General features: G+C 49.7%; 5 protein-coding genes across 6 annotated transcripts; 1 reads left to right on the top strand and 4 right to left on the bottom strand.

The window, feature by feature from the left end:
- Positions 1-114: 114 nt before the first annotated feature.
- Positions 115-1,130, bottom strand: LOC127596464 (gamma-crystallin M2-like; the record flags this gene model as incomplete). The annotated part of the gene is made up of 2 exons (XM_052058973.1): positions 115-472; positions 867-1,130. Coding segments are annotated over 2 exons (537 nt in total), but the record flags the coding sequence as incomplete, so codon positions are not given.
- A 1,210-nt stretch (positions 1,131-2,340) lies between these two features.
- LOC127596164 (gamma-crystallin M2-like) lies at positions 2,341-3,484 on the bottom strand. The gene is made up of 3 exons (XM_052058354.1): positions 3,314-3,484; positions 2,999-3,241; positions 2,341-2,659 (listed from the first exon to the last, which is right to left on the bottom strand). The coding sequence occupies exons 1-3, from the start codon at positions 3,320-3,322 to the stop codon at positions 2,384-2,386; spliced, it is 528 nt and encodes a 175-aa protein (XP_051914314.1). The 5' UTR covers positions 3,323-3,484; the 3' UTR covers positions 2,341-2,383.
- A 1,840-nt stretch (positions 3,485-5,324) lies between these two features.
- On the bottom strand, positions 5,325-7,302 carry LOC127596162 (gamma-crystallin M3-like). Its single transcript, XM_052058351.1, has 3 exons — positions 7,137-7,302; positions 6,796-7,044; positions 5,325-5,642 (listed from the first exon to the last, which is right to left on the bottom strand). The coding sequence occupies exons 1-3, from the start codon at positions 7,188-7,190 to the stop codon at positions 5,367-5,369; spliced, it is 579 nt and encodes a 192-aa protein (XP_051914311.1). The 5' UTR covers positions 7,191-7,302; the 3' UTR covers positions 5,325-5,366.
- A 199-nt stretch (positions 7,303-7,501) lies between these two features.
- On the top strand, positions 7,502-8,427 carry LOC127596161 (gamma-crystallin M3-like). The gene is made up of 3 exons (XM_052058350.1): positions 7,502-7,659; positions 7,741-8,004; positions 8,103-8,427. Exons 1-3 carry the CDS (start codon positions 7,624-7,626, stop codon positions 8,379-8,381), a joined length of 579 nt encoding a protein of 192 aa, XP_051914310.1. The 5' UTR covers positions 7,502-7,623; the 3' UTR covers positions 8,382-8,427.
- Positions 8,428-10,698: 2,271 nt separating this feature from the next.
- elk1 (ETS transcription factor ELK1) lies at positions 10,699-20,616 on the bottom strand. 2 transcript variants are annotated; one of them, XM_052058339.1, is made up of 11 exons: positions 19,547-20,616; positions 17,749-17,957; positions 17,023-17,190; positions 16,787-16,954; positions 16,600-16,719; positions 14,885-15,277; positions 13,963-14,089; positions 13,564-13,682; positions 13,400-13,483; positions 13,219-13,320; positions 10,699-13,095 (listed from the first exon to the last, which is right to left on the bottom strand). In XM_052058339.1, exons 1-11 carry the CDS (start codon positions 19,569-19,571, stop codon positions 12,997-12,999), a joined length of 1,614 nt encoding a protein of 537 aa, XP_051914299.1. In that variant the 5' UTR covers positions 19,572-20,616; the 3' UTR covers positions 10,699-12,996. The 2 variants fall into 2 exon arrangements, with proteins under 2 accessions (XP_051914299.1, XP_051914301.1); XM_052058341.1 differs by having other exon boundaries at positions 16,787-16,951; positions 19,547-20,612.
- Between the last annotated feature and the right edge of the window lie 352 nt (positions 20,617-20,968).

The raw sequence follows: 20,968 nt of genomic DNA, 5'->3' as shown, positions 1-20,968 counted from the left end.
ACAGTTTGAGCATTAACACTGCACATAAATATAGGAAAATACAAAACGGTGCTTAAATAGTGATGTATTTGTTACATATAAAGAAGAAGAAACAAGAAATGAAAACACCCCAGATGAGCTTGTGCATTTATTGCGGGGGATTTCAAGGGAAGGAAAACGTGGAGAAGAATGGGACCGCGCTTTGCGTGGGCGTGCTGGTTTAATAGTCCACGACGCGTCTCATGGACCCCACAGTCGGGTGGAGGGCCCCCCACTCGGCGTGGCGCCTGTATTCGGCCTTCTCCAGCAGGTACTGGCGCCCCCTGTAGTTGGGCTGCTCGTAGAAGACCCAGATGCCATCTTGGACGTGAGCCGAGTGTACGTCCCGATAGCGCCAGCGGTCCTGAAGGTTGGGCTGGTCCTCGCTGAACTCCATCATTTGGCCCTCGAAATCTGCTCGTTCGTAGATGCGAATCCTGTGTCTACTGGGAGGCTGGGGCGCACAAAATCAATCGTTGACTACATTTCAAGTAGAAAGGCTAATCCAAGCGTCGACGCATTTTCAACTCCAAATGATAAGACATTTTTTCGTAAGTTTTTGAAGAAACATTTGCCCAGAGGAAAAAAAACGCAATCTATTTCCACTGAAGACCACAGATGAAGAGGTTGGATCCGGAAGAGAGGTCCTCAATTTCATTTGGGGACCCACCTAAGCCGTTTCCTCAAATCAACACCAACCAGAGACATCACTCGGGGAACCGACCCCACACTTCAGATTTACAACCAAAGAATCGTTTTACATTCAAGGTGAAACAACCTCAAGGGCCAACAAGAGTCCGCGAATCTGCCAACTGCCCATCTCGAGACCCCGATTTTTAAGGACTTACGTGTCTGATCAGGCGGCAAGAGCGGATGGTGTCGTTGAAGCCGTTCCAGCTTTGGGAGTTTGGGTACTCGCCCTGCACCAGCACATACTGGTAGCCCAGGTACTGGGCTCTCTCGTAGAGCACCCAGGTGCCGCCTTCCACCCGAATGGAACTGCAGCGGCTCACGTGGGAGCTGAGATCGGGACAGTCGCTGCTGGATTCAAAGTAGCGGCCCTGGTAGTTCTTGTCCTCGTAGAAGAATATCTGCAAGCAGAAAATAGCAGTAGGCGGGAGGAGACACCCCGAACGGGTTGCCGGCCAATCAATCGCAAGGCACACGCACAGACGAGCTCACAATCACACACTCGACAGTGTCCCATTCACCTGCCGTGCATGTTTTTTGGAATGTGGGTGGAAAGCGGGGCACCCGGAGAAAACCCGCACAGGCACGTGGAGAAAATGCAAGCTGCACACAAGGAAGGCCGGAAGAACCGGAATCGAACCCACAACCTCTGCACTGTGAGGCCCACGTGCTAACCAGTTGACCGCCGTGGCGCCAACTTCAAAATAACCCGATTAGCGAGGAAAATACAAGTACTTAATTTTTATTTTTTTTTTAACCCATCATCAAAAATATATTTATGCGACGTCAAGGCACATCGGATTGGAATTGCTATTGAGCAATTTGTAAATAAATGTCCCATTAAAAAAAAAATGTTGCTGTTTAAATTGTCTTCCAATCCCGGAATGCCCCTGAAAGTGGTACGGTGATCCCTCGCTATTTTGCGGTTCGTTTCAACGCGGTGCATTGCAGATTTTTTTCAAACATTCACAATTTATTATTAGTTTTATTATTTTAAGTCCGCAAAAATCGGTGTCTAAGTGTTGTTTACTATGCGTGCTAGTGTGTGTGTGTGCGTGCACGGCAGGTGAGTGAGTGCATGTGTGTTGCTGAGAGAAAGAGAGAGACAGAAAGAGAGAGAGAGAGAGAGAGAGAGAGAAAGAGAGAGAGAGAGAGACTTATAAGAACAAAAGCAGGTCTCTCCATCCTTAATTGTCTAAACAACCTTAATTGACTAATCATAAACACGTCTGCTGAACGCCGGGAAAGCTGGCCTGCGTGTGTGTGTGTGTGTGTGTGTGTTAGTGCGCTCTGACCAAGCGCAAAGGCCCACGTGGGGCAATTTTGTTACTTGGTCGCTACTTCGCGGATTTTCGTTTATCGCGGGTGGTTTTGGTCGCCATTAACCGCGAGAAACGAGGGATTTCTGTACTTGATTCCAGAGCGCGAGTCCTTTTGTATACCTTTGGTATACGTGCACAGCTGATTTCAGAAAAGCCGAGAGGAAATTTTGATTGGGTTTACAGCCAAATGCTTTGCAAATACGATGAGCATCCAGCGACGCTACGCAAACGCTGTATCGGAGTCCCCAGAGCCCAATGGAGTTGCAAACGTTTTCACAACGAGCAAAAGAGCAAAAAAATAAAGCAAAGATTTTGACTCAGTTGATCATTTATTGATGCATTGGGAGAGAAGACTAAAACTCGGTGATCCTGCGGAAGGAGCCGATGCCGGGAGAGGAGGCGGCCCAGTCGGCGTGCTGCCGATACTCGCCCTGCTCCAGGAGGTACTGATGCCCCCTGTAGTTAGGCAGGTCGTAGAAGACCCAAGCGCCGTCGCTCACCACGCAGGAGTAGGCTTCGCGCACCTTGTAGGCGTCGTACAGCGAGGGGCAGTCGTCGGTGCATTCCACCATCTGCCCGCCGAAGTTGGGCCTTTCGTACAGCCTCAGCTTCCACGCGTTGCCGTAAACCTGCCGGCACAGGGAAAGCGAGGCGCTCACGCCGTTCTCCAGTCGCATCACACGCCCAACTTTTGACGTTGGAAGATTTGAAACAAAAACAAACCAAAAAAATGCGGATGCGGAACCGGGAGACGCGGCTTGGAATTGAAGCGGATTGACGCGCGGACAGGCCAAAAAAAGAATGAGTCGCCGGTTGAGCGGCACTCCCTCAAGCTGCGCCGAGCGTCGAGCGGATACAAACCCGCTGGCTGTAAACAACGTTGCCTTTGCTCGCCTCGAAACACGAACGCACGTCAAGGTGTTTCGAACCGTGGGCAAATGTCGGAGTTGAAATGAGTCGACGCTTACGTTCTTGATGGCGCGGCAGGATTTGACGCTGTCGCTGAAGGCCATCCACTGCTGGTTGTCGGCGTACTCGCCCGGGCAGAGGACGTACTGGAAGCCTTTGTAGTTGGGCCTCTCGTAGATCACCCACACGCCGCTTTCCACCCGGATGGAGCTGCAGCGGGTGAAGTAGGAGTGCAGGTCGGCGCAGTCGCTGCTGCAGTTGTAGCAGCGGCCCTGGAATTTCTTCTCCTCGTAGAAGGTGATCTACGGGCAAAGACAGCCAAGCGACACTGAGTCTCCGCGAGTCGGCGAGTGTTCCGATGCATTTGGTCTCACCTTCCCCATGGCGATGCTCGGCGATGCTCAGTCCTTGCCGAGGCCCCCGTCAAAGTATTTATCGATTAGCAAAATGTGCAGAGTGAGGCGAGCCTTTGATATCCAAATGAGGCGGATTTGCATATCAGCACAACGGGGCACCGCCGCTGCCGTTTGATAGCCTTTTGTTCCTCTGCGATGATCAGCTGCTATCAAGAGTTGTGCTGGAACAGTGACCCGGACAGGGTGGGTGGCAAACCCCCCCCCCCCCCCCCCAAATCTTTTGTTGTCTGCGCGCTCGCACAGAAACTGGCTGTCGACGGGGCTGAACAAAAACAAACGAGAAGTTGCAAACTTGTGAATGCTGAGAGTTGCTTTGGACCGGCCAAAAGGCTTTCGTCATTGGTCCAAACGCCAAAATAGGGGCGCTGGAACGATCGCAAATTAATTTCAGCCTTGGCAAAACTATTTGGCTGTCATTGACATTGTATCCTTTGACGGAATATTCCCGAACCGCTCAAACTTCAAATGCAAGAATAAAAATAGCGCTCAGCCCGTGTGGTGGTCTCGTGTTTGGGCTTTTGATTTTAAAACCTCAAATGACCGGTCCATTTCAGGGCGTCCATACACGAAAAATGGAGCGGTCACATGGACAAACAGTGGACTACTGGCTTTGCTAACGAGCAGTCGCGTTCTTCTCCTCGAGGAAGCTAACATGCTAACGTTTTGGGGAATGCGAGAGGAGAAAACAACACAAGCGCAATCTCTCCCTTTTGGGACGCTTTGCTAACGAGCAGTCGCGTTCTTCTCCTCGAGGAAGCTAACATGCTAGCGTTTTGGGGAATGCGAGAGGAGAAAACAACACAAGCGCAATCTCTCCCTTTTGGGATGCTTTGCTAATGAGCTGTCGCATTTCTCTCCTCGAGGAAGCTAACATGCTAACGTTTTGTGGAATGCGAGAGGAGAAAACAACACAAGCGCAATCTCTCCCTTTTGGGACGCTTTGCTAATGAGCTGTCGCGTTTCTCTCCTCGAGGAAGCTAACATGCTAACGTTTTGGGGAATGCGAGAGGAGAAAACAACACAAGCGCAATCTCTCCCTTTTGGGACGCTTTGCTAACGAGCAGTTGCGATCCTCTCCTCAAGGAAGCTAACATGCTAACGTTTTGGGGAATGCGAGATGAGAAAAAAACTCACACGCAATCTCTCCCTTTTGGGACGCTTTGCTAACGAGCAGTCGTGTTCCTCTCCTTGAGGAAGCTAACATGCTAACGTTTCGGGGAATGCGAGAGGAGAAAACAACACAAGCGCAATTTCTCCCTTTTGGGACGCTTTGCTAATGAGCAGTCGCGTTCCTCTCCTTGAGGAAGCTAACATGCTAGCGTTTTGGGGAATGCGAGAGGAGAAAACAACTCACGCACAATCTCTCCCTTTTGGGACGCTTTGCTAAAGAGCAGACGCGTTCCTCTCTTCGAGGAAGCTAACATGCTAACGTTTTGGGGAATGCGAGATGAGAAAACAACTCACGCGCAATCTCTCCTTTTTGGGACGCTTTGCTAACGAGCAGTCGCGTTCCTCTCCTTGAGGAAGCTAACATGCTAACGTTTCGGGGAATGCGAGAGGAGAAAACAACTCAAGCGCAATCTCTCCCTTTTGGGACGCTTTGCTAACGAGCAGTTGCGATCCTCTCCTCGAGGAAGCTAACATGCTAACGTTTTGGGGAATGCGAGAGGAGAAAACAACTCACGCGCAATCTCTCCCTTTTGGGACGCTTTGCTAACGAGCAGTTGCGATCCTCTCCTCGAGGAAGCTAACATGCTAACGTTTCGGGGAATACGAAAGGAGAAAACAACTCACGCACAATCTCTCCCTTTTGGGACGCTTTGCTAATGAGCAGTCGCGTTCCTCTCCTCGAGGAAGCTAACATGCTAACGTTTCGGGGAATGCGAAAGGAGAAAACAACACAAGCGCAATCTCTTTGCTAACAAATGGGCTACCTGACCAAGAAAGGTGTCTTGACTCGAATGAGAGATTCAAATTTCAACTTGCTTTATTCAACAAACGAGAGAGTAAGCTAACAGGTGTCTGTGATGCGTCGGATGGAGCTCAGTCGGATGATGCCGCTGGCTCCCAGCTCGCGGAGGTTGCGGTGCTCGCCGGGCTTCAGGTACAGCATCCTGCCCCGGAAGTTGGGCTGCTCAAAAATCAACCAGTGGCCCTCCATCACGTTGCAGGACTGACAGTCGGACATGCGCAGACGGTCCACGTTGTCGCAGTCGTCGGTCAGTTCGTGCATCTGGCCTCCAAAGTTCTCCTTCTCGTAGATCCTCACTCGGAACTGTCCTCTGTGCTGTGGGGCAAGCGGCAGCGATCAGGTCGGGATCGCAACGCTAAAGGCTATCACGCACCGCCTTTCCAGCAGCTCCTCTATTTTGTTGTTCTGCTTCTTCCTTTCATAACGTTGCTGCTGTGAATTGGGAATTTCTCCATTGCGAGACTAATAAAGGTTTTCGTATTCGTATCAGTTCAGGCTAGTTAGGACAGCACAGGCTAACTCTACCCCGACACCTGAGAAGCAATTTGTATTCCTAGTATTTTTTTTTTCATTCCTCATCTCAACTTCTGCATTCAGAAAACGTTTTGCGTTTCCTTTTGCGGTGCGATGTATTTTAAAGGCTCTACTTTGGCAGTACTTTGACCGGATTGGGTCCTCCTGCCAACTCACCGATCAACAAAGTAAAGAAGCAACCAGGTGATCGCCCCATCGACTATCTGACCGATCGGTTCTTCAAGCTAAGCCAACCCCCTCAGTTGACCAATTGCCTCGACGGTGCCACTCCGGCAAGCGACGTTTCCTTTTGCGCTGCGATGTACTTTAAAGGCTCTACTTTGGCAGTACTTTGATCGGATTGGGTCCTCCTGCCAACTCACCGATCAACCAACTAAAGAAGCAACCAGGCGATCGCCCCATCGACTATCCGACCGATCGGTTCCTCACGTCAACCCCCCTCAGCTGACCAACTGCCTCGACGGTGCCACTCCGGCAAGCGGCGTTTCCTTTTGCGCTGCGATGTACTTTAAAGACTCTACTTTGGCAGTACTTTGATCGGATTGGGTCGTCCTGCCAACTCACCGATCAACCAAGTAAAGAAGCAACCAGGCGATCGCCCCATCGACTATCCGACCGATCGGTTCCTCACGTCAACCCCCCTCAGCTGACCAACTGCCTCGACGGTGCCACTCCGGCAAGCGGCGTTTCCTTTTGCGCTGCAATGTACTTTAAAGGCTCTACTTTGGCAGTACTTTGACCGGATTGGGTCGTCCTGCCAACTCACCGATCAACCAAGTAAAGAAGCAACCAGGCGATCGCCCCATTGACTATCCGACCGATCGGTTCCTCAAGCCGACCCCCTCAGCTGACCAACTGCCTCGACGGTGCCCCTCCGGCAAGCGGCGCCCCCAAGACACACACGAATCTCACTTGTGGTCACGCGAGGACCTACCAGCGGGATCATACGAGAGGATCTGATGCAGTCGCTCGTATTAATTCCCATCAGACGCTGGCTGTCGGGATACTCGCCCCTCCTGACCAGCACCTGGTGTCCCTTGAAGTTGGGCTTCTCATAGACCACGAAGAGGCCGCTCTCCACCCGGCAGGAGTTGCACCTGCTCAGGTAGGTGGTCAGCTCGGGGCAGTCGCTGCTGGTCTCATAGGAGCGACCCTGGAAGTTGCGGTCCTCGTAGAAGATGATCTGTCAAAAACAGCGGCGGCGTCAAGTCGTCCCGTTTGCTCCCAACCCGTCCACCCCTTTGACTCCACATGGCGGCGCCGTTTCTTACTTACCCTTCCCATGGTCATGGTATTGCCGAGATGACTGCAGATGTACAGCTTGGGCATCAAGCCCGGTCCCCCCCTTTTTATACATGTCGCAGAAGCCCTGGAGTCATCACTCTATATTGTGCGCCGGCGAGCATCACTATAGGATTGAGAGACTTCCCCTGTACTGTATGTCAGAACGTGGCTTTTGTTAACACTCGGATGTTTAATGCGGTGGTGGGCCGACACAAAAGGCCTCAAGCGGGGCTGGAAACTCCTCCATAGAGGACACGCGCGCTGTACGCTTGGTGAAGAGGTCATCCGAGGAGCACGGAGCTTCTGTGATGAGCTTGCATTCCCTCTCCAAAAAAGTGCCGCCCGGCGTACAATAGACGGGCCGGCCAAAGAATGCCAGGCCCGCTGCACTTTTGACGAGTCATGAGCTTTCGCACAAAGGCGCCCCAAAGGTTCTCTGAGGCCGAGGGTCACTATAAAAGGCCTCGGGTTTGTTGGCATGGGTGCAACAACTCCAAGCGTCACCATGGGCAGGGTAAGAGCCGCACCGTCGTCGCCGCCCGTTCGTCAAAACTTTTCACCCCATTGGCGCTTTGTGTCTTCCCCCCCACCGCAGATCATCTTGTTCGAGGAGAAGAACTTCCAGGGCCGCTCTTACGAGTGCAGCAGCGACTGCTCCGACATCCACCTGCACATGAGCCGCTGCAGCTCCTGCCGGGTGGAGAACGGCTGCTTCGTCCTGTACGACCGCTCCAACTTTATCGGCAACCAGGTTTTCCTCAAGAAGGGCGAGTACCCCGACCTGGCGCGGCTCGGGAGCGTGACCGGCGTCGGGGCCGTGGCACTGGACACCGTTCGCTCTTGCCGGCTGATCCCCATGGTAAGTCCGCTTTCCCGGCCGGTGGGTGGGTGGGTGGTTGGGTGGCGGGGGGTAGTTGGTTGATTGTCGACCAAGACGTCCGCTTTTGGGTCCAACAGCACAGGGGACAGTTCAGGGTGAAGATCTACGAGTTGGAGAATTTCGGCGGCCAGATGCAGGAGCTGCTGGAGGACTGCGAGTCCCTGCAGGACCGCCTCTACATGTCCGACTGCCAGTCGTGCACCGTGCTGGAAGGCCACTGGCTGCTCTTTGAGCAGCCCAACTTCCGGGGACGCGTCATCTACGTGAAACCCGGCGAGCACAGGAGCCTGCGCGAGAGCGGCCTGAGCGGCGTGAGCAAAATCAGCTCCATTAAACGTATCATGGATGTGTGCTGATTGCCGTTCGTGTTGAGGAAATAAAAGCAACAATTATGAACGACCCCTTTGAAAAATGATGTGTGGACTCTCTGTGAGGCCTTAGAGCAGGGGTGGGCCACATGAGAACCAGAAAATATGATGGAGGGCCGGATCAAAAGGGTGAACTCAATTCCACATCATATGAATTGGATTTCTTGATTTAAAAAGCAGTATTTGGCATTTTTTGGCACGTTTTTCAGACTTTAAGAGTACATTATTCTGCCGTATCGAACGGGATTCGCGTCTCCCCCTTCTTCCCTATGCTCTGCAACTTCAAGTAACTGCGCCACCTGGCGTTGAAATGCCTGTCATTACAAGTCCAAATGAAAATTTTGCAGTCGTTGACATGGAACCTTAATTGTGTACCAACCTTGGGCGGGCCGGATTAAAAAGACCAATGGGCCGGATTTGGCCCGCGGGCCGTAGTTTGCCCACCCCTGCATTAGATGGTTGCCGACCCGCGGCGCTTATTCGAGTGTCGTCAGTCACCATCGTATCAAAAAGCCAAATTCCGAACACGGAGCCAAAATGAATCTGGATGGAAAATGCCGGAAGGTCCGGCGAAACGTGGCTCCCCATATCATTGGGGGGCCACGCAATGTTTCAGAGTTCATGCACTGAAACATCCACAAGATTCCATGGCTTTACGGAAAATCAAGGTTGTTGGTATCATCTTAGGGAAAAAAAAAACAAACATGCGTGTAAAAGCTGCTTTCGAAAAAAACAAAAACTAAAAAAAAGCTCAGGAATCAATTTGAATGTTTTTTTTGTTTGTTTGGTTTTTTTGCTGTCCATGCAAAACACAGCGTCATCACTTTGGGTAGTGCGCCGTTGTTCTCGCGAAGCCGAGCTCTGAGTGGCGGTCACAATGAAACTGAGTGCACACAAAAGCGCTCATTGAGCAGATGTGCACAGCAAAAAAAAAAAAAAAAACGCAATGTTGCGCTGACTCTCCAAATCTAAAAAGGCGTTCCACTGAAGAGAAACATCGGACAAAAACTGCCGCTTGGCGAGCGCTCCGATTGTGTTCTTCCAATAATTCCAGTGCTTACTAGCAATCGCTATGAAACGAGACTCAACTCACCTCCACTCGAGTGTGTTTCTGAAGCGCTTGAAAACAACCGTCGCTGCATCCAAATGTGCTGCACATTGGGGCAAAAAGAATTTGTGCAAACAATCAATTCACAACAAAGACAGCAGAAAGCACAAAAACACTCCAACTAAAAATCAAGTCTCATGCGGAGTCAAAAGCCAACGAATGAAAATGAGTTTTCCCCCGCTGGACCTCCGCTTAGTACTTGGTACCTCTCGCGGTGCCCGATACACAGCCCTGAGGCACCGGGCGGGGGCAGAGGAGCTCAAAGAGGTCAGCTGGGGCCAGGCCATTTCAAGATTGGGAAAACAAATGAGAGGATCTTCAAGAGAACTCGAAAATGAGCCAGCGAAGGGGAGGACAGAGTAGGAATTGATGCGCTCCCTCTTACGAGTTCCCTTCAAGAGGAGAGCAGCGGCATTTTGGACCGACTGGAGACACTTCATGGAGGATCGGCTGATTTCACAACAGCTGCAGCTTGGCGCTATCACCTTTGCAGGCCAATCAGATGTCACTATTTTGTTTCTCGTTTGATTTGAATGTCTTTGGCAAGATGGCTTTTTTTTTTTTTATTCAGCAAATGCGGCGGTGGTCACTCGGACGAGGGAGTCGCTCAATGACTCTTCCGCACGGGCGCCACAAGATTTTCGAAGTACTGTAAGCATGTCATTGAGAAACTTGAGACACCCCCTCCCCCGTCACAGAGTTGCAACTTTTGAAACTAGATTCATTCATTCATTCATCTTCCTAACCGCTTGATCCTCACTAGGGTCGCGGGGGGTGCTGGAGCCTATCCCAGCCGTCTCCGGGCAGTAGGCGGGGGACACCCTGAATCGGTTGCCAGCCAATCGCAGGGCACACAGAGACGAACAACCATCCGCACTCACACTCACACCTAGGGACAATTTAGAGCGTCCAATCAGCCTCCCATGCATGTTTTTGGAATGTGGGAGGAAACCGGAGCACCCGGAGAAAACCCACGCAGGCCCGGGGAGAACATGCAAACTCCACACAGGGAGGCCGGAGCTGGAATCGAACCCGGTACCTCTGCACTGTGAAGCCGACGTGCTAACCACTGGACTACCGGGCCGCCTGAAACTAGATTCAGGTTGCTTAATTAATATTATCATCGTCTTGATCCAAAATGGCTATCGATGCTCAAATTGCTCCAAACGGAAATCATACGAGAGACGACTCGGCAGGTTCAACCAACGGGACACTTTAATAACACTTGACCCCATAAGTGCTTGTGTTTGGACGTGTAGAGGCATGTCATAGAAAAACAAGACATCTGTACAACATTAACAAACACGAGGGGGGTGGGGGGGGGGCAAAAAAATAGAAATTTGTCTTATTTATATTTCCAGTAAATACGAGTAGCAAGGTTCAGAAAAATAAATTCCCGCCTCTTTTTACGTCAATAAACTCCTCAGCAAATGGCGGAAGGCGGGGCCAGAGGGGATTTGATATGAATTGCGTCAACTTTGTACATAATTTCACCCCACCCCCCCGCACCGATACCACACTTATCGCGATACAGAGAAAACCAAAGGAGAGGACATACTCCTCCACCCCTCTCCTCCCTCCTCCGGGGAAACACCCACACAGCGGCGGTAATAATGGCATCCAAACAGCCAATCCAGCAGAAGCTCCCCATGTGACGTCATCAGTATAAAAAAACATTCTTCCTGTTCTGCTGGTGAAAGGAAAAGTTCGTCCAAAACGTTCTGTAATGAATGGCTTAGTGTCGGCCGCGCCCGTTCGGGAGGAGGGGGGAAAAAAAAAAACAGCAATCCCAACATCGCATCCCGTTGCGTCCACGGCGACATCTTTAAGGCTTTTTTTGTGTGCGTGCGTGCGTGTTCCTGTTCTCCTCAATAGACAAAATAAAGCAGCGGTTCTCTGCTAGAAAAATAGAACAGTCGAACGCAATGGCTTCGTGCTGCGTTCAAGAGACTGGGAAACGGCACCAAAGTCTCATCGACAGTTGGGGTTTTTTTTCTTACCCACGAGTAAACTGCACTTGGCTCGAATTGGACATCTTTGGCAGCTTCATTTTTGTGACTAGGATGCGCCAGCTTTCAAAGAGGGGTGAGCACAATTTGGGGCGTTTGGATTTCTAGATTGAACAGCTGGGCCAGCTCAGATACCGCCCCCCCCCCAAAAAAAAGTTGAACTAAAAGAGAAAGTAATTGATGCTGTTTTTCACGATATTATTTAGAGTCGATTATCGTTAACCAATTAATCACGCATGATTGTTTATTTTACTGATATTTTTGCATTGCAAGTAATGGTTTATTTTAGTAAAAGAACTGCTCCATTAAAAAAAAATACATCAAATTATTCTGCCAATTATTTGATTAAAAATTATATTTCATTATTCAATGAGATAAATTAAAAAAAAAATAATTCGCGATTTTTTTTAAAGAAAATGCAGCTAAATTGATATGCAAATATTGCAGGACTCTTTACAATATAAATGCTTGCTGGGTCTGATTAAAGAACGGAATAATGGCCAGACGGCGTGTAGGCCATAGGCCTCTTTGCCCACCCCTGATTTCGAGACTTTCCATCCTTTACATCCAATTGTCAAATGCAGAGGGGCCTCAGGGATCCATGCCCGGCCCGCTTAAGTTCATTCACTGACCCGTCTGAAAAACAGTCATTGTGTCATTCAGGGTCCAAAATGGTCCAGAGCTGTGTGTGTGTGCGTGTATATATCTATATATATCTATATAAACAGTATATATGGAAACAACAGTCACTGTCGGGTTGCCAAGGAGGACGTGCAAGCATGAAAATAAACAACCGTTTGGTGTTCTTCTGTCCTCTGTTCAACGACACCACGGACATGTCAACCATCACGTTCAAGCCCCTTGGGTTTGTTTGTTGTGTGTTTTTGGTCATTGTGTGTCAAATGCTTGTCCAGTAAACAAAGACATCGCGGCTTTAAGAAGGTGCAGTGGCAACAATCATCCAGCGGGGGGCCGCTCAAAAAGCCCACGGATGGAATAAAGCCAAGAATATCCTGACGAGACCCCGGTGGCCCTCGAGGAATGCCCGCGGGCACCCCTGAAACAAAAAAAAATGTCTCTGAACAAGAAACTGCGGCCATGTTCATCATCGTCATCACGATGTCCAATAAGACATGGCCGGAAAAAAAAAAAAAACCTCACCCGAAACAAAACAATCAGAGCGAAGAAAAGAGCGTCAATTGTTGGTAAAAGATAACGTTAACTAGCGAGGAATAAATAGGTACAAAAGAGAGCCTCTTCCTCATGAATCTTAATGAGAATACCAAGCTTGAGCTATCCAGGGGGGGGGGGGGGGGGGGATTATTTTCCTCTTCTTCTTCACAAACAGGAAAAAAATCTGACGGCTCTTCCTGTACGTCACGGCAACTGGAGCTCACGTGCATCACGACGGATGACTGTGACGGCGCCATCTTGGCCGCTGGCGCAAAGAAAAGGAGGAGGCTTCCGAGTGCAAACACAACAACGTTCAGGGCTTCTGGGGACCAGGGGACAGAACCACGGGGGTGGACAGACCATCCACACTCAGCGCCGGGATGTGGATCTGGTTACTGCCGTTTGTCGGGAACTGGAGGAGACACCAGATATTGACGGTCAACCTTAGCCGACCTAGCTAGCGAAATGTACCGTATTTTACGGACAATCGGTCGCACTTAAAAATCCTTGCGAGCAAACGCCGAGGGCCGGTTACCTGGAAGGAGAGCTTGGCAGGCGAGCGAGGCGCGATGGGACTGAGCGTACTCCAGAAGTGGATGGTGGATGGAAGCGGACTGGGAGTCAACAGGACTGGCGTCTGGAGGACAAACGAGTCAGCGAATCGGCGTGGCGAGCGGCACTCGAGGCCCCCCCCCCCCCCCCAGGCGTTGCCTTACCAGAGCGTGCGAGGTGATGACGGTGGGCGTCAGCGTGTTGGTTGCCGAGCCGGGTGCCAGCAAACTGTTGACGGCGGCCGTCACCTGCCCGAGACAAAAAAAGAGGATGCGGGTGTGGTGAGCGGGGGCGACGCCACCCCAAAGCGATTCGGGGCGTCCGTCACCTTATCCTGGGAGAGGCCCGGCGGGAGGGAGGGCAGCTCCAAGCCTCTGGGCTTCTTCGGTTTGGGAGGAAGCGCGTCCGCGGCCGAGCTTGATGATGTCGCCGCTGGCATGGACGAGCCTACAAAGCGGAATATCAAATTAGGGTTGGAGAGACAGGAGTCTGGACTTCCTCGCTTAAGCTCCTCCCACCATGCTCTCGGGTGGATCTCATAAAACTACCTTTCAAAATAAGAGGCTGGGTTGATATCATCTCCCCTCAAAGCTAAAAACAGCAATCGTCAAGTAATAAGGAGGCATCTGTCGTTTGTTTTTAATAGACAATAAATGACTTTTGCCATTTCCACTAACAACCCGTGCTAAACTGAGTGTTCAAGTGTGTGATTTTGATGGCTCGCTACCTGTTTGTGCGTCCTTTCCTTCTCCCTCCGGTCTCCCCTCCCTGGGCTGGATGGGGCGAAGGGGGGCAGCTTCAATGATGGCGAGGGTCGTCTGGGGTTCACCCGAGCCCCCAATGAGCTGAGGAACCTGAGGAATGTGATGGCGCAAGAAGATAGAAAGTAATCCCTCGTTTATGGTGGTTAATGGGGACCAAAACCACCCGCGAGAAACGAACATCCGCAAAGTAGCGACCAATTAACATATACGGGTTAAAATGAGAAGCGGCAAAACAATAATGAGTCACATAGAGCAACATATACAGTACTGTACACCATGTAACTGTAATTGCACCCCCCCCCCTTTTTTTAATGAATGTTTGAAAAAAATCTGTGATATACCGAATCCGCGATAAACGAACGGCGAAATAGCGAGGGATCACCGTATTTGCGAAATATTTTGCAGTGGCTGACAAAGCAGGTCAGTTGTTTCATATCATTTAAAATGAGACCCCCCCCCCCCCAAAAAAAAAATAAAAATAAAATCGGAAAGCCTCAGTAAAAAGCAGTGAAATAAAAACTGAAAGCTAAACAAATTCCAATTCCTTTTTAGGGGCGTTCCATGCCAAATTTGGACCTTTTTGGCCGCCTTCCTTTGAAGCCTTCTCGTTCAGGGCCTGCCGGGTGAAGCTTCACAAAACAGGTCGGCAGCCAGAAAGGCAATTCAACAAAGAATCCAAACCAGCAGATCATTTAGAAAATGCGTCTTTCAGCAACTGGACATCTAAACCTCTCATTTGACCCCCAAATTGACCTTGTGGGTCATGTGACCTTTGGCAAAGATTCTCATAAAATGTCATTTGACATCTCAGAGATGTCAAATGTTGAGCAGCGATAACACCCTCAGACTTTGGACAAATATTTCATATCTACTCAGAGCTCTTACCTCTTCTCCCCGTTTCTCCTCCAGGCCCACCATCTCCAGCAGCTCCTTCTCCAACGGCAGGGTCTCTTCCTTGATGACGACGGGCGGCGGGGGCGGGCGTGCCAGGGGTGGGACTCCGGATGCAGGTGTGGACGTCTGCTGCTGTTGCGAGGGAGGCGGGTTGATGATGACCAAGACGGGCTGAGAGGGATTCGGGTGGGGAGGGAAGCCGGCGACGTTGGCCAATCCCCCGCCGTCATCCTGTGGCGGCGTCTGCGGACTGACGGTGGCGTGCGGCGGCTGGACAGAACTAACCGAGCCCCCGACCGGAGCCAGCGGGAGGAGAGGGGTGAGGGAGGACGGGTCCCTGACACTGGTGAGGTAAATGTGGGGATGGTCGCTCAAGGGAGGATTCTGGGAGGCACACCAGGGCAAAATTGTCAGCGCAGATTTGAATTGACGCCGGCACTTCTTTCAGTCTCGCATCAAAGTCTTGCTTTGGTGGCACCTTGGTGCCAAGAAAGTACGTGGGAGTGAATTGAAAGGGCGACGCGAAGTGCTTTACCGCCATCTTGTGGCATTTTGGTGCAACATGAGGAAGTGAGTTTGGGGGATTTTCATGAGGGCGCTTTGCCATCATTTTTGCAATTCTAAACTTGATCAGCAACTTTTTTTTTAACCCTTGTGTGCTCCAAATTAAAAAGGCCTTAAGTTACGCATTTTACAATTTTTGTAATGATGTATTTTGTGTTATAAAAACATTTTTTTTTCAAACACTCAAAATGGTCAGAGGCATCTGTGCTATCCATACATCTATAGTTTTTATTAGTTCTTTAGGATTTTTTATTCTTTATTTTTTGCAAAAGGGAATAAAAATTGTGTCTGGAGGTCCCAACCAAGCCCTACTACCAATCCCGACCGGACGTGTTCATGTCAAATGCATCGGTTTGAAGCCTCCTGCAAAAAGGCAAACTCATTTTCGATCCTCTGACGCCACCTAAAGTTGCAAAATTGGAATGACCTCAACCCAACAATGCGGCATGCTCACGTCTGTCCAAGCGAAAACAAAGCGATTGACGTAAAAATCGCGTGAAATGCACGTATACACATTAGGTTTACGATACGTTCCAAAATATGAATTATAATGGGTCTCTATGGTGCAAAATATGTCAATTGTGAAGATTAAGGTATCAAAACCTTTTTTTATTATTGCTGCAATGCCTGAGAATTATCAGCCGGTGACGTCATGAAATTTAGGCCATTTTAGAACCCCTCCATAAGTTTCAGCTCTCTCGTGTTTTTCTGAATGCCTTTGAGACATCATGTTACATTTATCGCAAGCGATGCACTACGAGGGTTAAAGGCACATCAGCAGGTCTAGATACGAACCAGACGACGGGCATTCGTCACACACATGATGTTAGGAAACCGAATCGAGTTGCGCGTTTTACTCAGTCACCAAACAGCCTCAAACCTGGCAGGAATCCATCCAAATCTCAAGGTTCACTGGAAATGGTCAAAACCAAAACGTCAGACTTCCTTCCGTGCTTCAATTTAATTCCATTTAAATGGCAATGGAAAAATCTCTTCTTCCAAGTGTCTTTTTGATCGAGGTTTCTTGAGATTTGTTTTGTGCCCGCTCAGCGAAACCGTCTTTGAGAAATGATGATTATTATTATTTTTACTGACAACGACGTGCTTCCAATTTGGAGCCACCGACTTGAGAGGACGCTGACCTGCGATTGAGCGGGTGTGTTGGCCGCCGTCTGGGGGCTGACAACAGGAGTGGGACACGGCGACGGATGCGCCACGATCACCTGGCGGGATGGATCACCCGGCGCTGCCGCGGAGGCAACCTGGGAGAAAAGACCGTATTTTAGGAGGGCGGCGGCCCCGGATTTCCTGCGCCGGTGTGCGTTCTACCTCTTTGGGCGCGCGGTCCAGCTTGGGGACGGGCTCCAGCAGCAGTTCGGCTTTGACGGGGCGAGAGTTGGGCGCGGCCTGCAGCGACTGGATGGTGAACGTGGAGTAGAGGCCCGACTTCATGTAGTCGTTTCGAGAGCTCTTGTGCGAGTTGCCGGGCGACGACTTCTGACGATCAACGCGCCAATCATTCCAGCTTCCGATGCGTCCAACGGCGTCGGCCGGTCTCAACCCACCTGCGCAACGTTCTTGGACGGCGGGCAGCTTTTCGATTGGCTGTTGGCGTCCGGGATGTCCCGTCTTTGGCCCTCTTCGGGGTTGTGCGTCCCCTCGGGCAGCGACGGGTCAGGCTGGCTCACAAAGCGATACACAAACTTCTGTCCGCTCACCTTCTTGATGATGTTCTGGAAAAACGCGTGCACATATTATCCAATGGGTATTTGTTTCATTTTATTTCGTGGGACTCATGAAGGCGATTCTACCTTGCAAGGCCCACAGAATATTTGGTTCTAATGCGTAACAAACATGGAGCCTACCAAACACACAGTTTGGACTTTCTTCTGTCAGCAGAAGAAAAATTTTGTTTCCATTCTTCAGCAAACAGCGTTACAAAATGGCTACGTTTCATGAAAATGGCGATTCGTGGGCCAAAATACGGAGAAAATGAGCTTTTGGTAAAAAGCACATGAGGCAACACTGCCACCTACTGGTCGCTTTTTTGACACGATTTACAATGCAAACGGCTTCTTCTCATTCACAGCTTGCATCAGACCCTCCTCCTCAAAAAAAAAGACTTTGACGTACAAGTACGTCCTTGGTAGGCAGGGCCTAATTTTAAAAAAAGTGTACGTCTTGTGGAATGAAAGTGTTAAATATCCTCCAAAGTGAACGGGACACCAAACCTACACATTTGACTTCCAGAAGAAATGAAAAGCAAATATTTGCTAGGAGGTCCATCTTACCTTGTCATAGTAGTATCTGAGCGCTCGGCTGAGTTTGTCGTAGTTCATGTTGTGTTTGTTCTTGCGCAGGCCCCACAGGCGAGCCACTTCTTCGGCGTCGAGTAGCTTGAACTCGCCGTCCTCGCTGGTCCACGAGATCAAGTGACGCTGGCGCTGGTCCTCCAGCAGGTGGAGCAAGAACTGCCAGAGTGTGATCGACGGGTCCATGGCTGACATGGCACAAATGCAACAGGGATGGCTCACCGGATGGGTCGATGATTCGTCACCGTCAATTAAAACCGCACCGCGATGACACACATGCGGACGCCGCGCCTCCTCACGCATGCAAATGAGCATCGTCGCCTCTGGCTGAGTGGTTATGCAACATACGCGTCAATCATCTTGGAAATGGTCGCCGTGGCGACCGGCCACCACAGAGCCACCGAGCTGAGATCGGGGGCGCCCGACCTTTTTTTTTTTTTGACCGAAGATCTACTTTTCAAACAAGCGACCTGCTGCAATCGACCCGTTGCCGCATGTGCACGCACGCACGTCACGATGAGTATAATAATTCTTTAAAAATGGCAACCGGCTCTGATGGCAAGCTGCAATTGCAGACCGCTGACAACTTTTAGTGATGCGGATCGCGTGCCGCTGTCTGCCGTTTCATTTAATTTTTAAAATATTTTACAATAATTAATAATCTGACAACGAGAATATTTAATGTATCTCGGTCAAATGATTTCTTCTGGAGTGATCCAACGTGCTAAAATAAATAAATAAATTTTAAAAAAGCGTCTCTAGCACAGTAAAATGATGATTGATGACTTTAAATGGACCAAAAAAAAAAACATTGACTGATAAATATTTTTTTTAAAAAGCCAAAACGTGTTGATTTCAGTAAGAATGTAAGGAATATGTACTGGCACTTCCAGGCCATTGTCATGGCCCTGGCCATCAGGCCACCGCTGATGTCGAACGCTGGTTCCGCCTCATAATAGTCGTTGGAACGTGACAACAGCTTGTCACACTTGTGCCCTGTGCTAGTGACTTGTTTTAGTATGAGATGAAATGTCGTGAATGTGACACTTATCATCGTAGACGTCGCAGCATTCCCTCGTGTAGTTAAGGGCCGATTAAAATTGTTTTTTCAAAATTTTTGTTTTTTATAGGCCAATGCAGCAAAAAAAAAAAATTCCAATGACCAATTAATTGGCCAATTAAACCAGATCATAAAATAAAAATTTCGGGTTCCTTAACAACAACAAAGATATAAACGACAATCAGAACATTTGAACATTCTCCATCTCCACTTAATGCACAAGATTTTGCCGTAAATGCCTAATCATGCGCAGGAGCTAAATGTTGTAAATGTTGGCAGTGTTTGTCATCTCAGGAAAGGTGCGTATGAGATTGAATCGCGTCGGAAGTTCCATCTACACTAGGATAAACGCATTCTGAGTGACTCCGATATTTACTGTTTTCATTGGCAAAGTGCGGATGATTATCATCCCTCGGAGTAACACTGCACGCTAGTACCTTGTCGTACTATGTTATGCAGTCCTGGTGGCACAAATGGGCAGCAGCGGTTGCCACGGCAACAACCAGGAAAAGATGGAAGTTGGGAGTTTTCTTGCTTTGAAAGAATATTGACATCCCATATTGCCTTGTCAAGACACACACACACACACACACACACACACACCCAGACACAATCATCGAGTGCACCACAGTTCGTTCCCTAAAGAAATACAAGTGGAACGTGTTGCGCTCTCGCGGTCACACGCAAAGCGCAGGCAGACGGACACGCAGGCCTTACCGTTGATGAGCGGGTTTGAATCCATCTTGATCACATTGCTCTGGGTTATCGTTGTTCACGCGTGCAAGCAGCCGCCTCGCAGCTCCTCCATGTTGTTTGGTGTTGCTGCCCTCCTTTCCCCACCGCCCCCCCAACCCCCCTCTCTACTCTCACTATTTGTTTGCTCAAGTACGTGTGTCTGTGTGTGCGTGCGCGTGTCCGTGTTTGCGGCTGTCAGAGCGGCAGCTTGTCGTCGGACTTGCGGCTGTTATGTAACCGCTCCGAGGCGCCGCTGCCGGGATCCGCAGCGCCCATGCTAACAACACCCAAACTCCCAAAAAATGTATATAGAACTCGGAAAAAAAAAGAAAAAGGAAAACAAAAAAAAGGCTTGACAAACGACGACTATCCCCACCCAGATAAAATAAAACGCCACGTATACGCGCTTATCAGTCTACCTAATTGACGTTAAAGCGTTTTGTCTATCCACTGTAGCATGTTTATGTGTGGTCGAGTTGCTTTCTTCGGCGTGTTGCGAACGAGGGGCTATGCTATGCTAAGCTAGGCTAAAGTAGCCAGACTTCCAAATCTCACCCTCTCCGGTGGATCTCGTCGTTGCTCTTCAAATGTGAGCTACGTATTTGTGAAGGCTACGGGCGAGCAAAATGTAATTTCCCTGGAGTGGAGTGTATTTTGTATGTCAGCCAATCGTGCTAAAAACTAGCTCGTTAGCCTTAGCTCTGGTGACAGCTCTCCATGTCCCCCGCCTCTCGCGTGTATGTCAGCCCGCCGACGCCGATTCACCGCGGGGGCTGCGGCCGCCAAGTTCGCCCCAAAAAGCCAGCAAAACTTTCCTCCGAACTCGGCCTGCGCTCCTCCCGAATGAAACTCAAGCCATTAAACGAAGATTTGAACGCTCATTTGTTTTTGTTTTTTCCCCTCTTCCGGTTCGGGCAAACGCCTCCTCCTGAATACTGTACTACTGTTTACCTGTGTCAAGATACGTGGCTTAAAACGTTCGGTTTTCCGCCTTTTACTTTCACAGTAAAAGTTGTGTTGGCGTGACGGCGCTTTCAAGGTTTTGATAACGTGCTGCTCTGGGCAATCTCCCTTCAGATTTTTTTACTCCGGTGTCGAATAAAGAAAAATCAAAGCGTGTAAATGGCCGCTTTGACATACTACACGATGATAGAAGTAGATTTTGGGTGGCCAGCCGCCCTGTATCACGTTAGAATATATTAGCAGGGGAATTACATCTCCACATTCAAAACCAAAACAAGAGCCACCTGCACTAAGGTGACCTTGGCACGTAGCAGAAAGCATGTCTCAAAATCAAGACATGTTTTATCAAGCCACCGAAGCAAGATGGTGAACTTTATGTTCCTGGTAAACAGGAACTTGTATTCTTATCTCGTATTTCTTGATATTGTACACTACGACTTG

This window comes from Hippocampus zosterae, chromosome 2 (assembly GCF_025434085.1).
Source record: "Hippocampus zosterae strain Florida chromosome 2, ASM2543408v3, whole genome shotgun sequence".
Classification (NCBI taxonomy): domain Eukaryota; kingdom Metazoa; phylum Chordata; class Actinopteri; order Syngnathiformes; family Syngnathidae; genus Hippocampus; species Hippocampus zosterae.
This window is presented reverse-complemented; position numbering and strand designations above follow the sequence as displayed.

Bases quoted from the DNA above. Each gene is read 5' to 3' on its own strand.
- LOC127596164 (XM_052058354.1), bottom strand. The intron at 2,660-2,998 runs GTAAGCGTCGAC...CTGTGCCGGCAG, and splicing joins CCTGCCGCGCCATCAAGAAC to GTTTACGGCAACGCGTGGAA.
- elk1 (XM_052058339.1), bottom strand. From the start codon at position 19,571: ATGGATTCAAACCCGCTCATCAACG. The intron at 13,484-13,563 runs GTGACGGACGCC...TGTCTCGGGCAG, and splicing joins CGGGCCTCTCCCAGGATAAG to GTGACGGCCGCCGTCAACAG. The intron at 13,096-13,218 runs GTAACCGGCCCT...TGTCTCCTCCAG, and splicing joins CTGCCAAGCTCTCCTTCCAG to TTCCCGACAAACGGCAGTAA.
- LOC127596162 (XM_052058351.1), bottom strand. From the start codon at position 7,190: ATGCCCAAGCTGTACATCTGCAGTCATCTCGGCAATACCATGACCATG. The intron at 7,045-7,136 runs GTAAGTAAGAAA...TGTTTTTGACAG, and splicing joins ATACCATGACCATGGGAAGG to ATCATCTTCTACGAGGACCG. The intron at 5,643-6,795 runs GTAGGTCCTCGC...CTTGCCCCACAG, and splicing joins CCTCTCGTATGATCCCGCTG to CACAGAGGACAGTTCCGAGT.
- LOC127596161 (XM_052058350.1), top strand. From the start codon at position 7,624: ATGGGTGCAACAACTCCAAGCGTCACCATGGGCAGG. The intron at 7,660-7,740 runs GTAAGAGCCGCA...CCCCCACCGCAG, and splicing joins CAAGCGTCACCATGGGCAGG to ATCATCTTGTTCGAGGAGAA. The intron at 8,005-8,102 runs GTAAGTCCGCTT...TGGGTCCAACAG, and splicing joins CTTGCCGGCTGATCCCCATG to CACAGGGGACAGTTCAGGGT.